Source organism: Neoarius graeffei, chromosome 5 (genome assembly GCF_027579695.1).
Source record: "Neoarius graeffei isolate fNeoGra1 chromosome 5, fNeoGra1.pri, whole genome shotgun sequence".
NCBI lineage: Eukaryota > Metazoa > Chordata > Actinopteri > Siluriformes > Ariidae > Neoarius > Neoarius graeffei.
The window spans coordinates 107633751-107653777 of record NC_083573.1 but is presented as its reverse complement, the minus strand read 5'-3'; the positions used below and the strand labels follow the sequence as shown (position 1 = coordinate 107653777).

The window sequence follows — 20027 nt, the reverse complement described above, 5'->3', positions numbered from 1 at the left end:
AGATGCAACATGTGTGGTCCACTGTAACTGACAATCAAAGTGTGTGCCCAAATACTTAAATTGTGATACTTGTTGAACCATCTCCCCCTTAATATACACAGGACTATGATCCCCCACCCCTCTTGGGTCAAAAATCATTTATTTTGTCTTGTCCACATTTAAAATAAGATTGTGGTCCTCACACCACAGCACTATGTCCTGCACCTCTGTGCGGTACTCTCCAGTGTTGGACTGAGCTAACAGAAGACTCAGTAAAGCTGTGTCATCTGAGAACTTGATGATATAATTATTTACTGTGTTGACTGTTGCAATTGTTTGTGTATAATGTAAAGAGAATGGGAGAACTCACGCACCCTTGAGGAGCGCCTGTATTTATTTCCTGTATGTGAGACAGGGTGGAATTAACTTTCACTTGTTGCTGCCTACCAGTGAAAAAAGCAAAGTACCACTTGATTAAGAATGGGTTAACATCCGTCTGATCCAGCGTCTTTAAAAGGATCTGTGGGAGGATCGTATTGAACGCGGAACTAAAATCCATAAACAACAGTCTAGCATAGGCCTTTGTGTTTTCAAGATGCTTTAAAATTAAATGTGTTGTAATGTTTAGAGCATCATCAGTGCCTCGGTTATTCTGATAGGCAAACTGATAAGGATCTAATAAATGTTGTACTTCTTGCTTCAGATTTCCAACCATTATACGTTCAAAAGACTTCATTACTATAGATGTTAAGGCTACAGGTCTAAAATCATTGTTATTTTTCGGACAGGGTTTTTTGGGGACGGGAATAATGATAGCTCTTTTCCAAACTTTAGGTATGCTGTGTGAGTCAATAGAGAGTTGAAATAGGGGGCTCCAAGCTGGGGCTAACTCCCTAGCGAATGTTTTGAGAAGCAAGGCAGAAATACCATCTGGCCCTATGGCCTTTTTTGTGTGTAGCCCTCCAAAAACCCTGGCTACGGTTTCTGAATTAATTACAGTTCTTTTAGATTGATCACATGAAATTGAACTCAATAAACTATTGCATTCCTCCAACACCCCATTTGCAGCACAGTCAAATCGTCTGTAAAAGTCATTTAGCTCATTTGCTTTTTCTAACTCATTCATAACATGCAATTCTCCTCCTTTTACAGATCTAAGGTTGGTCATGTCTTTAATAGCATCCCACAACTGTTTAGGGTTCTTGTTGGAGAGAGCATCCCTCACACACAGGCTATGCTGCTCTCGTGCCTCCCTTATTTTCCCCCTCAATTCTTTCTGAATGGCTTTGAGTTCCATGATGTTGTTAGTCCTAAACGCCTGTTTCTTCCTTAGAATGCACTGTTTGATTTCAGGTGTAATGTAGTCCTTATTATTAGGGTATATTTTTACAGTCTTTTTTGCCACCACAGTGTCAACGCAAAACTGAATATACCCTATAATGGCCTCTGCTATATTATCAATGTTGCAGTCCTCATAAAAAATGCTCCAGTCCGTGGCCAGAAAACAGCCACTTAATTCCTCTGTGTTACCCTCCTGCCACACACTGACAGACTTTATGAGTGGCTTGCTCCTTTTTAAGGCGGGTTTAAAAGTTGGAATGAGTCGTATCGTGTTGTGGTCTGAATTTGAAAGGGGAGGGCCAATTTTTGAAGCATAGGCATCTTTGATGTTACCATAGCATTTGTCCAAGATATTACTTTTCCGTGTAGCAGCAGTGACATATTGCTGAAATCCGGGAAGGGTACATTCCATTTTGCAGTGATTAAAATCACCTAAAACAAACATCGGTGCATCTGGCTTGCTCTGAAGCTGTTTATGAACACAGTCTGCTATGCGTGAGGCGGCAATTGCTGCGTTACCGCTCGGTGGAATATAAACCACGCTAATAAAAATGTTTCCATAATCACGGGGTAGGTAGAAAGGCCTTAGACTCAGACACAAGAGTTCAAGATCAGGTGTGCAGACAGAGTCCTTAATAGTGTAGTTGGAACACCAAGAGTCATTAATATATACAGAAATTCCACCACCCCTAGCTTTCCCCGAGCTACTGTTCCTGTCCATACGGACGTTTTTAAAGCCTTGTACCTGCATCAGTTGATCAGGAACATCACGCTGAAGCCATGTCTCCGTAAAAATCAACAAGGAAGACTCACGGTATTCATGGCAAACTTTTGTGTTGATGCGGAGCTTGTCCATCTTATTCCTGAGAGATCTAACATTGCTAAGAAGCATATATGGCAGAGGAGGTTTATGCCGCCTGCGGCGAAATCGATGTTGGATACCCCCTCTTCTCCCTCGTTTCCTTAGACGGCGGTGCCCATTCCTCAGCAGTTCCTCCGGAACTTCGTCCAGCAGGCCCGGTTCAGGTGTAACCTTCTCGCGTAGGGAGAGCAACCATTCCCTGCTGTGCACCTGCAACCGCTGAGGCGTGGAGCAGCCAGCGTCTTGATGCTGTAGGCCAGTGCAGTGCATCACCAGCAACCACAGTAGTAAAAGTGCCACAATCCTGCTCTTCTCCATCGTTATAACTTCCCCTCGTCCGTACAACAGCACAAAAAGGTCTGTCCGCGATAAATATTAAAAATTCGCCACAAACTTTCATTAAAAGACGAAAACAAACAAACAAACAGCTGCCTGCCTCACTCGCCCGAGTCGCAGCTGAGCCGCGCCACCGGAAGTTCACACCCACCCGAAGGCCAAACCGATATATCGGTCGACCTCTAGTCCGTAATACTGAGAAGTTTCCTCAGCATCCTCCTCTCTGACACCTCCACCAATGACTCCAGTTCCACCCCCAGGACAGATCCCGCTTTCCTGATGAGTTGTTGAGGCTGTTGGCATCAGCTGCTTTCACCCTGCTGCCCCAGCACACCACAGTGTGATAAAATATCTGCAGTATGGTTCTGCAGACACTGAAAGACCTGAGTCTTTCAAAACAACATTTGATGACAGGGTGACTTTGGCAGGCTGCTGCCTGTGACAGCGCCGGAAGCGTGTCATTCCTGACTTTACCAAGCCTTGTATTTAGTTCTTCTGATATTCTGGGTTTTTTTATTCTTGCCTAGACTTCTCTACTCATCACCTGACCTCTGCCTGTTTACCTGAATAAAATCCTTTCTTCACCTAAACATCCATCTGCCGTATGGTGACCAGATTAATGATGGTCAATTAATATACTTAAAATAATTTACAACATACTATTACAGAGAAACTACTGTGGGGAAAATGAGAGGACTCTGTCCACAGTGTGTTCAACATGTCTGCAACAGAGGGAAATGACATCATGTGGTCACATGGTATTGGGACAAACCATGTTTGAGTTGCAGGGGGGAGTTCTGTTAGTAGCAGAGCTGACAGAAGTTTCACAGACATTAATAAATAAAGATATTTAAATTATTTAAATGAGAATCAATTTAAATAATATTTTTCTTTAGGATTGAGACTTTTGAAAGAAATAAAACAGTTGTTGTTGACTTTAATGGTCTTTATTCATTATTGTGAAAATAAGACTCCCTCGACTTAAACACAGACGGAGCAAAAACAGTCAATTTCAGAACATCATGACAAATTTCAAGTGTAATGAAGCAGAGGATGGACATAATGTTTGTCTGATATGATAACATTCCATGAATAGATAAAATCTGATATTTTTGAAGAAAATAATTAGGATAAATATAATTATCATCAGGGGCGGCATAGTAGTGGTTAGCGCTGTCGCCTCACAGCAAGAAGGTCCGGGTTCGAGCCCCGTGGCTGGCGAGGGCCTTTCTGTGTGGAGTTTGCATGTTCTCCCCGTGCCCGCGTGGGTTTCCTCCGGGTGCTCCGGTTTCCCCCACAGTCCAAAGACATGCAGGTTAGGTTAACTGGTGACTCTAAATTGACCGTAGGTGTGAATGTGAGTGTGAATGGTTGTCTGTGTCAGCCCTGTGATGACCTGGCAACTTGTCCAGGGTGTACCCCGCCTTTCGCCCGTAGTCAACTGGGATAGGCTCCAGCTTGCCTGCGACCCTGTAGAACAGGATAAAGCGGCTAGAGATGATGAGATGAGATAATTATCATCAAAGGACATGGAATGTGTCTTGAATGATAGAATGACTCTTGTGTTTCTCCATGAAATGATTGGACAGCCGCCAAACACCGACTCAGTTTGAAGCAGGAGTTGAGACACAAAAGAACCCTGGAAATGTATTTGTACACAATACAAGGAATTGTTGTTTGTAGAAAGTTTTTTTACATGAAAGTTTTAACCTGTTTTTAGCTCATCGGGCCTCAGGCCAGGCCGGATGACATGCAATCACCCGTCGTCCGTCCATCATCGTCCGTCCACAATTTACAAAAATCGTTACTCCTCCTACAGGATTGATCGGATTTCAATCAAACTCACATACAGTGTTCCCCAGGTGGGTGTGCATAAAAGTTGTCAAGATGGTGGTGCCACCTGTCATATTTACGATTTTATGGGCGTCTTGGCCGGTCTGAGCTCCAACCTCATTCAGGCTATTTTTAATGTCTGTTTTTAATGACTAACGTCTGAGTATTTTAAACATTTTATAATACGGTTGGTTGAAATGCTCAGCCTTGCCTTTTATTTGTCTATATGATTTAATTTGTTGCTTATTACTCAAAAAATTAATTAAGGCATAGAGGTTCTGTGTTAATTCAAACTGGAAATATAGTCATCAATATCCACTCCATATTATATTAGCATGTACACTTCCCTTAATTTGTGTCTGTAATAATATCTGTGTTGTAGAATGATGAAGAGAAAGAGATCAGACTCACCAGAACCCAGCTGTGTGTCCATGAAGAGTGACGGGTCAATGGAACCCCCATATAACTTCAGAGACAGAGACAGTCCTGCTGATCTGAGGTCAGTATAGTGAGGTGTTTTACAGCACTGTTCCACCTGATCAAACTCACTGGTGTCATTGTGAAGCCCTTCATGAGCTTTATCGGGTGTTGAAGCAGTAAAACACTAAACTGTGCAGTGCTGCAGCTCTCGGACTGGCAGTGAGGAAAACTGCTGGAAGAGTTCAGTTCAGCCTGCCGTCCCTGAGCTGGAGGGTCTGTGGTGCGACACAAGAACATTTACACCTGGGACATTAATCACTATATCACTAATTCATTCATTCATTCATTCATACATTTGTTTCTAAATGTGTGTCAATGATGAAATCCTGAACTCAGTGTATGGTGTTAAGAGGAGAGTGTTAAATATCTGTCTCTGTATTTGAGTGTGTTTGTACAGCTCTGATACATATAGTCCATATTACAGCATGTGTTTTGTTTGTTCACAGACCACAAAAGAAGAAATCAAACATCAGCAGAAAGCAGCTGGAGTCCATATTCAAGGTGTGTGTGTGTACAGTTTTATCCACATACAGCAGCATTATGGGTAATCAGACACAATTTCAGTTGTAACTGACTTTTCTTCTTTTCCTAAAATAAATCCTCTCTCACTGTGTAACATTATAATATTGGGATCTGTTCCTGTGTGTTTCTCACCAGGAGCTGGAACACAAAGTCATCAGTGTGATCCAGAAGGAGCTGAAGAGGTTTAAGAAGCTCCTGAGTCCAGATTCCCCAGCATGCTCTGAGAGGGAGGTGGAGGATGAGGAGGATCAGAGCAGTGTCAGAGAGGGAGTGCTGAAGATCACACTGCACTTCCTGAAGAACATGAACCACACAGATCTCGCTCACGCACTGCACAACAGTAAGAGCTCTGAGTCATGACTTTATTTTATCTGCTTCAGTTTGGTTCATATTTAAATACATCATATTAAATTTATCAAGCTGAATAAGTCAGTGAGATTAGAACTCTGAAATTAGTTTTATTTTACAATGTCTATATTTTCCTTGTAAATTCTATACATTAATCAGGAACGCACGTCAATATTTAATTTATATTGTTCTCAGTGATTTTGCATTAAAAGATGTTATTACTTTGTTTCTCAGAACACGTCTCTGTGTATCGGCAAAAGCTGAAATCCAACCTGCGAGAGAAGTTTAAAAGAGTTAATGAAGGAATCTCACAGCATGGAAGCTCAGCTCTTCTGAATGAGATCTACACAGAGCTCTACATCACAGAGGGTTGGAGTGGAGACGTCAATAAAGAACATGAGGTGAGACAGATTGAGACGGCGTCCAGGAGACCAGCAACACAGGAGACACCCATCAAATGTAAGGATCTCTTTAAAGACACGTCCATCAGAAGCGTGCTGACTAAAGGAGTTGCTGGAATTGGAAAAACAGTCTCTGTGCAGAAGTTCATTCTGGACTGGACTGAAGGAGAAGCAAATCAGGACATCACCTTCATGTTCCCACTTCCCTTTAGAGAGCTGAATCTGATGAAGGAGAGAAATCTCAGTCTGATGAATCTTCTTCATCACTTTTTCCCAGAAATGAAAGAATTATGCTTAATAGGCTGTGATATGAACAAAGTCCTGTTGATCTTTGATGGTCTGGATGAGTGTCGACTTCCTCTAAATTTCCAAAACAATGAGAGATTGTACGATGTGACAGAGTCAGCCTCAGTGGATGTGCTGCTGACAAACCTCATCAAGGGGAATCTGCTTCCCTCTGCTCTCCTCTGGATAACCTCTCGACCAGCAGCAGCCAATCAGATCCCTCCTGAGTGTGTAGACCAGGTAACAGAGGTACGAGGGTTCAGTGATCCTCAGAAAGAGGAGTACTTCAGGAAGAGGATCAGTGATCAGAGCCTGGCCAATAAAATCATCACACACATGAAGTCTTCAAGAAGCCTCTACATCATGTGCCACATCCCAGTCTTCTGCTGGATCTCAGCCACTGTTCTCGAGAGACTGTTGGGTGAAGCAGAGAGTGGAGAGATCCCCAAGACTCTGACTCAAATGTTCACACACTTCCTGATCTTTCAGATCAAACACAAGGAGCAAAAGTACCATCAGAAATGTGAGCCTGATCCTCAGCAGACCAGAGCGAGTATCCTGGCACTGGGAAAACTGGCTTTCCAACAGCTGGAGAAAGGAAACCTGATCTTCTATGAGGAAGACCTGAGAGAGTGTGGCATTGATGTGAGAGAAGTGTCAGTGTACTCAGGAGTGTGTACCCAAATCTTCCGAGAGGAGTTTGGGCTTCACCTGGGGAAGGTCTTCAGCTTCGTACATCTGAGTGTTCAGGAGTTTCTGGCTGCTTTATACACGTTTATCTCCTTCATCAGCAGAAAAGTAACAGAACAACAAACCACTGATCTGTCTAATCTTTTCACCAAATCAAACATGTCTGATTTCCTCAGGAGTGCAGTGGACAAGGCCTTACAGAGTGACAATGGACACCTGGACCTGTTCCTCCGCTTCCTTCTGGGTCTCTCACTGGAGTCCAATCAGACTGTCTTACGAGACCTACTGCCCCAGACAGGAAGTAGTGCTCACAGCAAACAGGAAACAGTCGAGTACATCAAGGGAAAGATCAGGGAGAATCCATCTCCAGAGAAATCCATCAATCTGTTCCACTGTCTGAATGAACTGAATGATCATTCTCTAGTGCAGGAAGTACAATGTTACCTGAACAGAGGAGATTCCAGGCGTCTCAGTGGAGTCAGTCTCTCTCCTGCTCAGTGGTCAGCTCTGGTGTTTGTGTTACTGAATTCAGAACAGGAGCTGGATGTGTTTGATTTGGGTAAATATGACCCATCAGAGGAATGTCTTCTGAAGCTGCTGCCAGTGGTCAAAGCCTCCAGAAAAGCTGAGTGAGTGTTATTTTTATTTATAAATGTATTACTGCATGGTTTGTTATTTTAATGTCACACTGAACTGCAGTGTTTAGATTAATGTTTGTTAATAGTGACTCTAATCTTCTTTAAACAAACCTCTGGTACTTTTACAGGAGATGGTTTCACTTTTTACACTAACAGGTTATTAAACCCACCTTTTGACACGCGTGAACACACCACCTGTACTCAGGTCCACTCCAAACCCCCAGAAATCAGAGGTGTGTGTGTGAGCAGAGAATGATACACACCAACTGTTTTACTGTCTGTTTGAAACTCAGCACACAACTTTGTGTTCAGTTCAAATAATTACATCATATTTTTCCCAAAATCTTGACCTCCAGCAGTAAAACAACCTCAATAAGAAGTGTCCATCAAACCCCACCCTGACAAACTCCTGACCAATCAGAGAACTCCCTCATGGACAAACAGTTTGGTGCTCTGGAAAATCAGTGCAGTGTGAAACTAACCAAACCAAATGACAGGAACACACTGTGCACTGAAAAAAAATCCTTTGGATTTACTTGATTTTAATGTGTAAATCGGTCCCACGTGATCAGAATGTGTATGACTGACACAATTTCCTTCTTTTTCTCAATGAATTATTACTTGTGGGCCGGCATGGTGGTGTAGTGGTTAGCACTGTCGCATCACAGCAAGAAGGTCCTGGGTTCGAGCCCAGTGGCTGATGAGGGCTTTTCTGTGTGGAGTTTGCATGTTCTCCCCGTGTCTGTGTGGGTTTCCTCCGGGTGCTCCGGTTTCCCCCACAGTCCAAAGACATGCAGCAGGGTTTCCCATACATAGACCATTGTATGGCGCAGCGCCACACAATGGATTCCTAGCGCCACACAATCAGACTCGCGATTTTGAAAAAAAAAATTCCGTTGCGTATCGTTCATTCATAGTGCTCTTTCTTCTCGTTCACACGCGCGCGCACACCCACACAGAGAGACAGGCATGTCCACAGGCCTGCCGTTGCACATATACCTGGACTGCAAGTAGCCTGTTAAGCTAATTAAAAATAACGCAGCCTTCCCGATTCGCCTTCCGACCCCTTATTTTAAAAGGTAGCCTACGTCGTGCTCGTGATGAGCTTTATCATAGCCTTCCTGGCTTACAGGAAATGGACATCCCTGAGTCAGGCTATAAACCAATTTTGATGCATACAGTAGCAGCTTGACGCGAGGAACCGTTGCTTTATCCCACTTCAGCAATGACTTCCCTTACGATAGGGCACTGGAGGTTTTTTTTTTTTTTCAGGAAGTGACGCAGAATTAAATGTTCTGATAGGGCATGCAGGCTTTGCACCAATTAGGGTAATGCTTTTTCATTATTGTTAGTTGCCTTGGTGTTATCTTAAGTGGTTTCTTACTAGAGGTCGACCGATATGGGTTTTTCTAAAGCCGATGCCCATACCGATATTTAGAGGTCAGAGTCAGCCAATGGCCGACATGAGCTGCCGATTTTTTTGGGCCGATATGCTATCGTATTCTCCTTAATTGGCATGCTAAAATATCATACTAGTAAGAGGACGCACAACACTGGGTGTGATGTGATCCAGGTCTGAATGAGATGAATTATGGGATGGATGCAAGAGTCCATGTAGGAGAAAAGCAATAGCTTTGTGATCCCTGTGGTGCAATTTTAAGAAATATAGTCTACATACAGGAGGAGGAGGAAGGAAAGTAGTGCAGGGTAATAGTAATGCCAGGGGAATCATTTTCTCATCATCAATCAAGGTTCATGGCAAGCACATGCTTGAGCCAGACGTCCTCGCGAGCTGTCTCAAAAACTACATTACCTCCGTTATTTCAGAAAGAAATCCCGAATTATATCTGAGACACGCCAGGATTCCTCCTGACCCCCGCACTGCAGTCTCTGCTTATGTAAAATAAAAACAAACCCACCCTGGATCACTATACATACATACAGCCAGTCTGCTGAGCGCATGCGCGTGTGCACTCTCGCTCACTCACTCATTCTCGCAGCGCGTGCATTCCCTCGCGACAACACCACACCGCGCTCGCGCTCTCTCCCCCTCAGGCAGCCTGCATATTAAAAATGGCGGTTTGTACAGTACAATATCCAGACCTTCGCGCCGCCAGAAACACTCTTGTTAAGAACGCGGTTTGTGTGGAAATTACAGCTCCGAATCCGCTTCCGTGTCCTTAGGGTTCGTTCAAAATAAGCAACAGGCGCCTCAGGCTCTCAGACACAAACGAATTTCGGCAACTAGGACATTGAAATGTAAGAATTGAAGCCTTACCTGTAGGCTCTCTCTGCTGACTCCTGAAATGTTTGTTGGCTTGGGTCTTTTGCATGCCGCGTTCTACGTAGCTGTCGTGCCTGACTTTAAATCGGCGCGACCAAATAAGAAAATCGTCCGATGCCGATTCATTAAAAAATGGCAAAAATTGGCCGATTAAATCGGCGGCCGATAGATCGGTCGACCTCTATTTCTTACATCTAATTATGATATATTTTATTATTTTGTTGTTACATTATACTGTTTATTTCATTTTAGTATTGGTTGAGGTAAATGTTGAGTTCAATATTTAAAATAAAAACCTCCAGCTTGTTTTTTGCAATTTATTCCTTGAATGTCAACTAAAGAATGATTGAAAGATTGCCACCAAAAAGGCAAAAAACTAAACTTTAACTTCAATTTTGGTGAGTAATTTTCATAAATTTAAAAGACAGGTTTTCCACCAACATCAAGCCCAGCAAACTAATGGCCTGCCCTGTAATGTAAAGTTGGGTCGAGGAATGAAACCAGGCAGGGTTCTGGTAAAAATTGTTTTAGCTGTCTTCTCTTAAAGAACTTAAAAGAATTTAGATTGAACTGAATAATCTCAAATGCTTCTTGTAGCTTTAAAATAGTCCCAGCAGGTGACTCTGAAGAAAAATACTGTGTGTTTGAACACCGCCCGCTGTAAACACTTTGCATACACCCCAATGACCGATTCCACCGACCGCCACGACACCACCGCGCACGATTCCCTCATCGGCACAGTGGAGCACCACAAATTGCTACCTAGTCTGTGGGAAACACTGAAGTTGATGACACGTGTAGCATTGCAACAAGTTTATTTTTTTTCCCATTTCAACATTAAAACATCTCTTAAGATTCCACTTCCCCAGGACCTCAGGCACAAAAAATAAATAAATGAATAAATAAATACCTCTATGCATTTTGACTTACAGTGCTTACACAACGCCAAAGCAACAGTGCATTTTGGGGGCAAGATTCAAAGATTTAAGTAAAGTTCATTTATTCCCAAAACAAGCATACTTTGGGTTTTTTTTTTCTTGAAACAAGATGAACCGCATTTGACAAATGTCCAAAATGTACTTACTTGTTTAAAAAAAACTTGTTTTATTTTCAAAGGTGCTCCAAATAAGACTTTTTCAAGACATTTTGTCTATACAAGATTTTCAAGATGGACTGTCTAAAAACTAGCCTTTCTAGCTAAATGAGGTGGGCAATTATGTCTTATATAAGTGGCTCGATGTTTTGACTTGAAAATAGACAAACTTCCTAAGATTTTTATTTTTTGCAGTGCATGCCACAAACTGAATAAGGCAAATAAGCTCTCGTGCTTCATAAATACACTTTACCATGAGGGTTAACCCTGTGAACACCATTTTACACAGTTGACAACTTTGACAAATCAAAGTGGATTTACAAACAAAAAGTAATCAACCCTGCGTAAACTCATCACTCAGTGCGTTTACATGCACATCTAAATCAAGCTACAGTCGGTAATCGAGCAAAGGGTCCCAGCAGGGGTGCCAGAGAAATCCAATCCTATATGCACACAAGGGAATCGAGCTATTGTGTGAGGTACATTGTGCACCCGAGCCGCAGGTGGCGCTACACGCCCCATCGTGTTGGTACACTTCCGGTTGTCGTCATGAAGAGCTATTCAAGCGTATAAACAAAGTTATCAGTTCCGTGTTCACAAGAAGAGTGTTTGTATGTACGAACAGAGGTGTTCCTAATAAAGTGGGCGGCTAGGGTGAAGTGTCATGCCGACCGAGGCTTTTTTTTCCCTGACCGAGGCTGTTGTGTTTCCCGCTTGTGGACTCGTCACTTCCGGAAGGGGCAGTGCTGAAGTAAGTAGCTCGACTCCGTAGCTCGATAGGGTTTACATGCACTAAGTAGCTCGGCAAAAATCGCATAATCTAGGTCGTGCAGCTCGATTATGAGAAATCAAGTTCGGTTCAATTTCAGCCGAGCTAAGGTGTTTCCATGGCATTTAGAACTTTGATTTCAGTTGAGCAACGGCAGAAATTCAATTTTCTCTATGTGCATGTAAACGCACTGACTGAGAAATAAACACACACACAAAAGTGGATACACAGCAGAAATCAGTCTGAGCCGTTGACTGAGAGCCTGTTTTTCAGAGCAAGTGCTTTGTTGGAAAGTTTACCTCCATCCAGTTCCATCCAGATCTTTTGGATGACCTCAAAAGTGTAGCGGAGGTAAGCAGGGTCGCTGAGGTTCAGTGCATACATCAGTCCAAACAGCATAGCAACAGCTAATGCTACATTATCAAGATCTTGTAACACCTTGATGCCTTCGAGAACAATGCCAATGTCCTCTGCTTCATCACTTGAAGCATGTTCTTTAAGAACATAAATCCCAATGGTGGTGTCTTCAGTGGCCTCACTGATGGTGTTTTGATCCATGCTATGTACAAAACAGACAAAAGATAGATAAACTAGGGGCATCGTGGCTCAGTTGGATAAGGCGCCATACCATAAATCCAGGGACCCAGGTTCGATTCCGACACGAGGTCCTTTCCCGATCCCTCCTCGTCTCTCTCTCCTGCTCGTTTCCTGTCTCCGCACTGTCCTATCCAATAAAGGTGAAAAAAGCCCAAAAAAAGGTAGGTAAATCAAACCTTTTCACCAAGCCCTATCAAGAAAAGGATAAACATAAAATAGTGACACTATACATCTAGGTAAGGTGAAAGTTAGAATGAAGGTAAATTTAAAGACAAGAACAAGTAACTACAGCAGAACATGATTTAAACATTTAATAAAATGGAAGCATTATCTGTTCCATGAGAACACACTGTGAACGCACCTCCTGATTGGCTGAAATAATGTTGTGATGCTCGGTCCGAGCCACTTTGTTGCCCCGTTACAGAACCATGGTTGTGTATGAACACTGGATTCTTTTTCAGTGCACACACAGATCAGACAGCTGGTGGACCATGAGGAGATATTTACTGAGTTTGACAAAAAGTGTGTTGCACAATTGTTCTTGAGAACCATTTATTCTACCTTTTAAGTTAATTCGTCTATGTGTGTGTGACCACAGCCTATACTGCCAGACACGACGTGGAAGTGCTGGTAGGGTTTTTGTAATTATGTAGAATTCCTCTAGGGGTCAACAGAAGTTGCGCGCTGCAGCTTTAAAGGAGAACTGAAGGCAATTTTTTCTTTTAAATCATCAAAATGCTATTTATCTCATTTTATTAAATATAGGAATGCATTTTTGATCGCTATTTTGTCCCTGCTATAGCAAGTTGAGTGTCTGAAATATGCTCTGTAATATATCAGTCCATATGTTAAAGCAATGGCCGTAAACGAGATTCGCTGAGACCTGTGTGAGACATCGTAGGACGGAAGTAAAACGTTAAAATCACGCCTCTCCTTGGTTCACCTCTGAGCTTAGGGCCATGAAGGCCAAGGGAAGGCGGCTAGAGCGCCTTTATAAGAAAATCGACCTTACTATTCATCTTTCACTCTTCTCTGAGCACATCGCAAAGTATAAGGATGCTCCTAATGCTGCCCGATCCTCTTACTACGCTAACATCATTAAGCGTGGCAACCATAGACCCAAAGCTCTGTTTAATACAATAAATAAACTTCTTCAGCCTCCTTCCTCAACCACTCCCAGTTCCCCTGCTCAGTGTCAGGCTTTTTTGGATTTTTTCAAGGATAAAATTGACAGTATTTACCAACACTTTCATTCTGAAATTCATTCTTCTGTCTTGCAAGTAGTTCTTTCTCATAAAGCTGACTGCTGTCTCTCTGCTTTCTCTCCTGTTGATTCTTGTAAAGTATCAGAAATTATGACTAAGTCCTCCTCCTCCTCATGTCTGTCGGACCCTGCACCCACTGCACTTCTTAAATCCTGGGTATCTGCTATCTCCCCTTATATTGTCTCGTCTCGTCTTCATCTGCTTTATCCGGGGCCGGGTCACAGAGGCAGCAGTCTGAGCATGGAAGCCCAAACTTCCCTTTCCCCAGACACCTCGGCCAGCTCCTCGGGAAGAACACCGAGGAGTTCCCAGGCCAGCCGAGAGACATAGTCCCTCCACCGTGTCCTGGGTCTTCCCCGGGGCCTCCTCCCAGGGGGACATGCCTGGAACACCTCCCCAGGGAGGCATCCAGGAGGCATCCGAAAGAGATGCCCGAGCCACCTCAGCTGATTCCTCTCGATGTGGAGGAGCAGCGGCTCTACTCCAAGCTCCTCCCAAGTAACTGTGCTTCTCTCCCTATCTCTAAGGGAGCGCCCAGCCACCCTGCGAAGGAAACTCATTTCGGCCGCTTGTATCTACGATCTTGTTCTTTCAGTCATTACCCAAAGCTCATGACCATAGGTGAGAGTCGGAACGTAGATCGACCGGTAAATCGAGAGCTTCGCCTTTTGGCTCAGCTCCTTCACCACGACGGACCGGTAAAGCGACCGCATCACTGCGGAGGCTGCACCGATCCGCCTGTTGATCTCACGTTCTATCCTTCCCTCACTTGTGAACAAAATCCTGAGATACTTAAACGCCTCCACTTGAGGCAGGACTTCTCCACCAACCTGGAGAGGGCAAGCCACCCTTTTCTGGTCGAGAACCCCCTTATATTGCTCATATGATTAATCAGTGTTTTGCTTTAGGCACTGTTCCCATCTCCCTCAAAATTGCTTCAATTACACCAATACTAAAGAAACCTGGTCTAGATTCTCTTTCACTGTCTAATTACAGACCCATTTCAAATCTCCCTTTCCTAGCTAAAGTAATGGAGCGAGTTGTAGCCTCTCAGCTTCATACTTTCCTTGCTCGTAATGATCTCTATGAACCCTTTCAGTCAGGCTTTCGCAATCTCCACAGCACTGAATCTGCTCTCTTAAGAGTTGTTAATGACCTCCTGCTCTCAACTGATGCTGGTCATCTCAATGTCCTTGTTCTCTTGGACCTCACAGCTGCCTTTGACACTACATCATGAGATACTCATTTCCAGACTATCTTCTTTTGCTATTACTGGCTTAGCTTTAGCCTGGTTTCAGTCATATCTAGCAAACAGGCAACAGTTAATCTCTATTGGTGTCCATAAATCATCCACTGCTACTGTTGCTCATGGTGTGCCTCAAGGTTCTGTCCTTGGTCCCCTTCTTTTTATATTATGTTTCTCCTATCGGCCAGATTATTTGTAACCATGGCCTTAACTTTCATTGTTATGCTGATGACATTCAAATCTACATCACTATCACCCCTTCCATAGCCTCTGTTCAGCTGCTAAGGACTTGCATCACTGACCTTAAGCAATGGTTGCATAAGAACTGCTTTAAACTTAATGCTAGCAAAATGGAGGTTCTATTAGTAGTGGTCGTGAGTCACATACTACTGTATTGAAAAAGGTGGATTTGTTACATTCATGATGTTTTTTTTTCGTCATTCAATTGCAATTTTCTTGAGAAGTAGGAAAGCTATGGAGGGGAGATAGATATCATTTTGAAGCTTGTTTTGTTAGCTTTCAAATGACACAATTCAAAGCAACACACTTAATAGTAATGGTACTGGCTGATGAAAAAGAAAATAAGTCAGTGGGGGAGCAGGTGGAGGTGGAGATAGTTTGGTGATAGCTGTTTTCACTGTTTGTCAGCAGCATTTCAGTCTAGTTCATTGTTCTGACACCAGATGTCACTGTTAGTGAAGCCATAAAGCCCAGGAAGCCATTTTACCATGTGGGTCAGCTCAATTCAGTGGAGGCAATTGAAGCCATTCGAAGATTTTTTTTCGCATTTTCTCGAAATCCGGACCTGTCAATTGGTAAGCAACAAGATGTCCTATGTGATCCACTGCATTATCATGCTATTTGTAAAATGTTTTAAGCCTTTAGCCAGATATTGCATAATCCACATGCAATGCATTGGAGCAAGTACATGAAGTGAACATTACGTTTTCAGGGAAACAGGGTTGCGTATTTTCTTACTCATGTTCCCCTTGCCACATCAACCCTTTCCCTTTAAGATAGGGAAAAGTGACTTAGTGCATTTGATAGAGCAGACTCTCCTCTCCAATATGCAACAAACAGAACTTAGGTAAAATATTAAGGTTTTTACAAACAATCTTCTGACGGTGTTCCATTTTGAGAAAATAAAGAAAACGTTTCTATCTTTTAACTCATTTTCCTATTATTTCCTAATGCTTAATTAGCATTTTCTCGTTAATGGATGATAATTGATGAGAAAGGAAGACATTTTCTGAAAGCCCTTGAGTAGCCTGTTGACATACCCAAATATCAAAAAATTGCCATTTTTCACCATGTAACACAAATTACCAGCAGTTTGTGACTTGCGACCTAGTAGGGCTGCACGATTATGGAAAAAATGATAATCACGATTATCTTGATCAAAATTGTAATCACGATTAATCACGATTATTCTTGATGTTAGGGAAATCACTTAAATTTTATTTCACTATATTCAAACAAACGATATGAACAGCTTTCAGTGCAGAATGAAATTTAAAAGAGAAGTTCTGATTTCCAAATGAAAATAAATGAATAAATAAATGTTCTTTTATGAAATTTATTCAATTTATTTATCTTGGATAAATAAATGAAATTTATCCAAGAAATTACCAAAGGATGAAGGAACTGAAAACTCAATTGCAACAATTACATAGCATTATACTGAGGCCTACAAGTTTTTAGCTAGAGAGACCAGCCTATCAACATGCTCTGGCTTTAAACATGAGCGAAGGCAGGTCACAACATTGCCTCCAGTGCTAAATAGTCTGTTGTTCCGACATAGTTAGCTTTTCTCTCTCACCTCAATCTGTTACCTACTCTCACGCCATTAGGGGGCGAACCGACGCATGTAAGGTTTCATTACTCCGCCTAAATAAGCAAGCAAGCCAACTTGGCTTGCTTGCTTGCTTATTTAGGCGGAGTAATGAAACCTTAGATGCGTCGGTTCGCCCCCTAATGGTTTGGCGGAGTACTGGTCAAAAAGTGCTTGATCAGATATGCAGCAGAGCTCGGATTTTAAATGGAAATAAATCGCGATTTTCATTTAATTTAATCGTGGCAGCCAAAATCGCGATTTTCGATTAAATTCGATTAATTGTGCAGCCCTAATTAGTAGGTACCAAAAGACAGGTTCTGAACTTCTCCAGTTTTACTATTGATGTTGATGGTGTGTCTATTAATCCTTCCCAAGTTATAAAAAACCTTGGAGTTCTCTTTGACTCCACTCTTACGTTTGAACCCCATTTTAAACTCATTACTAAGAATGCTTTCTTTCACCTCTGCAATATTGCACGTCTCTGCCCTTTTCTCTTGGAAACTGATGCCAAAATGTTGGTCAATGCGTTTATTTTTTCTCGTCTTGACTATTGCAATTCTCTCTTTTATGGTCTCCCTGCCACATTGCTCAATCGCCTGCAGTCCATCCAAAACTCAGAAGCAAGAGTCCTCACACTCACCAAGCGCACTGCTCACATCACTCCTGTTTTACAGCAACTGCACTGGTTGCCAGTTATTTCTCGGATCAAATACAAAATCTTGCTTTTAACCTATAAAGCTCTTCATGGTTTCGCCCCTTCCGATCTCTGTGAGCGAATTAATTTGTACTGTCCCTCCCGCTCCCTCAGATCTTCTGTTTGTGGACTTCTGACTGCCCCACATTTTAAACTGGATCTATGGGTGGCAGATCATTCAGTGTTGCTGCTCCTAAACTTTGGAACTCATTACCACAATCACTTCGTGACTGTTCCACTCTCTCTTCCTTCAACGCTAACTTGAAAACTTTTCCCTTCACCTCACACTACTCTTCCTAGTGTGGCTTTTTTTTTGTAACTCCTGTGTAAAGTGTCCTTGTGTTTGTGAAAGGCGCGATATAAATTGAAATTATTATTATTATTATTATTATAACTACTACAGCGGAAATCAAAGTGACCAACATCTGCCAACGTTCCCTGTGTCCAAAATCGCTCACTCGTTCACTACTCCCTACTCCCTATATAGGGAATTACTATATAGAGGACTGTACAGTGAGCTCATTGGTAAAATGTAAAAACTCTTTCGGACACTAGTCTGTCGCGCTGGAATTTACGTCATTACTGTCGCACAATTAAAACGTGCCAGATCAGTCGGCTGGTGGGTTTCAAAATAATAAATACACGCGTGTGTTTGTGATAAATCCATATTATACTGAGCGCATTTCCCACATTAATCAATACAAAGTACCTGCAGCTTTCAGTTCTTTTAAATCAAGGCTGAATACTTTCTTCTTTGCAGACTTTTAATTTGATTTCTTTCAGTGCAACCGCAAAAAAAGATGCGCGCGCTCTCTTTTGAATGCTGATGTAATCAAGCCGGAAGTTTTGTTTGTTTTGATAGCAATCAGGAAAGTTTGAAAAAAGTAGGCAGTAATTGTCATTTAAACTCGTTTTTGTGCAATACTTTGTTTGGAAAACAGTTTTCAAAATGGCGGCACTGACACCTGGCTGACACTTCACGTTTCAAAGTCTCGCACAGGTCTCGTGAAGATCGCGCGGATAAGCGACACCTGCCGTGGACCAAACGAACTAAACTCAACATGGCTAAAAACCGAATAGGCCGATAAGTATAATATTTAATTGCAATTAGCTGCCAATACCAGTCACGATATAAGGTTACTAAAACCGAAAATGGAATTGAATAACACGTTAATTAAGAAATAAAGCAAGTTTAAAAATGACTTCAGTTCCCCTTTAACATTGACATGAGCCCACATTTTACTGACACTTGCACCAACACATTCATAGCCACACCAGCATTTATTTGACATGTTTATTCACACACACACACACACACACACACACACACACACACACACACACACACACTCTCTGTCCTAAACATGTCATTACTAAATAAACGGCTGCTCTCCACCGGCTGCGACTTTTTTTTTTTTAAATTTATTCGTATACCATACAATTATACAAAACAATCACAATACAACGACACAAAAAAATCAAAAATCAAACACAACAGCGAATTTAAAATTGAGTGAAAAACCAAAATTAACAGTGAGGAATAATGTGTATATGGAGATGTCCGCGTGTGTGTGTATATAAGGAGTAGTACTGACTTACTGTTAGACTGGGGAGATGGAGGCTAGATCACAAAGAAGGAGGGTTCCAAAAGAAATTAGTATTATTATCTTTATGTAGGATAATAATAAGAGAAATAAGAATAGGAATAATTTGATTAGTTGACTGATTATACAGATTGCCTGGGAACCCAAGTATGACCACGGTGTCATCCCGCCCCCGCACAGGATAACCAAGAACAACAACACCGGCTGCGACTTTAACGAAGCACCGTCGTCAGAAGCAGGACCGGGAGCTGGGGCTCAGCGGAGAAACACCATTATTGACGTTAACTATCAACTGTAAATTAACTAGTGGGTGTTAGCTAACGTTCGCAAACATGCAATGCATATATATGTGTGTGTGTATATATATATATATATATATATATATATATATACACACACTCACCAGAAAAAGTTAACAGGCTGTTGTAATTGTTCCGTAACATTACTGTTTGAAAACAGCACTCGAGTGGACTATCGCCCAACTTACTTGAACACAAACATGTATATAAATTTGAAGAACTTACTTTTTCAGTGATTGGGTTTCTCTCCACGGTGACTTGTTGCTGAAGGAAATGGAGACTTGTCCATAATTTTCGTGGGCTTGTGGGTCTTCTTGGCTTATTTGGCCTCCAACTTATCGGCGCATTAGCGCCACCTTCTGCTCCGGAGTGGTTAACGACACTTTCTGGCGACATTTGAACTCATTCCATTTCCGGGAGAGACTAAACTCGATTACACTGAGTTTGTTTTTTTAATTCAATAAATTTCCATCAACAAGAAAGAAATTATTACATTCAGCATTCTCTATAAACAACTGAAGTCTACTTGATTAATCCATGTTCACAAGCAGAATATAAATTAATTGTGTTGCATTTACTAACTTAATTTTTGGAAATTTAAAGGCCCGATATTTCCCTTTTTTCAGT

At 42.1% G+C, this 20027-nt stretch overlaps 2 protein-coding genes across 5 annotated transcripts in view; both read left to right on the top strand.

Moving 5' to 3' along the window:
* Window positions 1–7739, top strand: part of LOC132886187 (NLR family CARD domain-containing protein 3-like) — a 28661-nt gene extending 20922 nt beyond the window's left edge. For 3 of the 4 annotated variants that reach the window (XM_060920758.1, XM_060920757.1, XM_060920756.1), the window contains 4 exons: window positions 4734–4850; window positions 5278–5332; window positions 5489–5693; window positions 5936–7739. In XM_060920758.1, the coding sequence (XP_060776741.1) occupies window positions 4734–4850; window positions 5278–5332; window positions 5489–5693; window positions 5936–7710 (2152 nt within the window). In that variant the 3' untranslated portion in view covers window positions 7711–7739. Of the gene's footprint in view, window positions 1–4238; window positions 4381–4733; window positions 4851–5277; window positions 5333–5488; window positions 5694–5935 lie in introns of all 4 variants that reach the window. The other variant, XM_060920759.1, reaches the window with a different exon arrangement.
* Window positions 1–20027, top strand: part of LOC132886321 (NACHT, LRR and PYD domains-containing protein 3-like) — a 719980-nt gene that overhangs the window by 353129 nt on the left and 346824 nt on the right. The window lies entirely within an intron of this gene.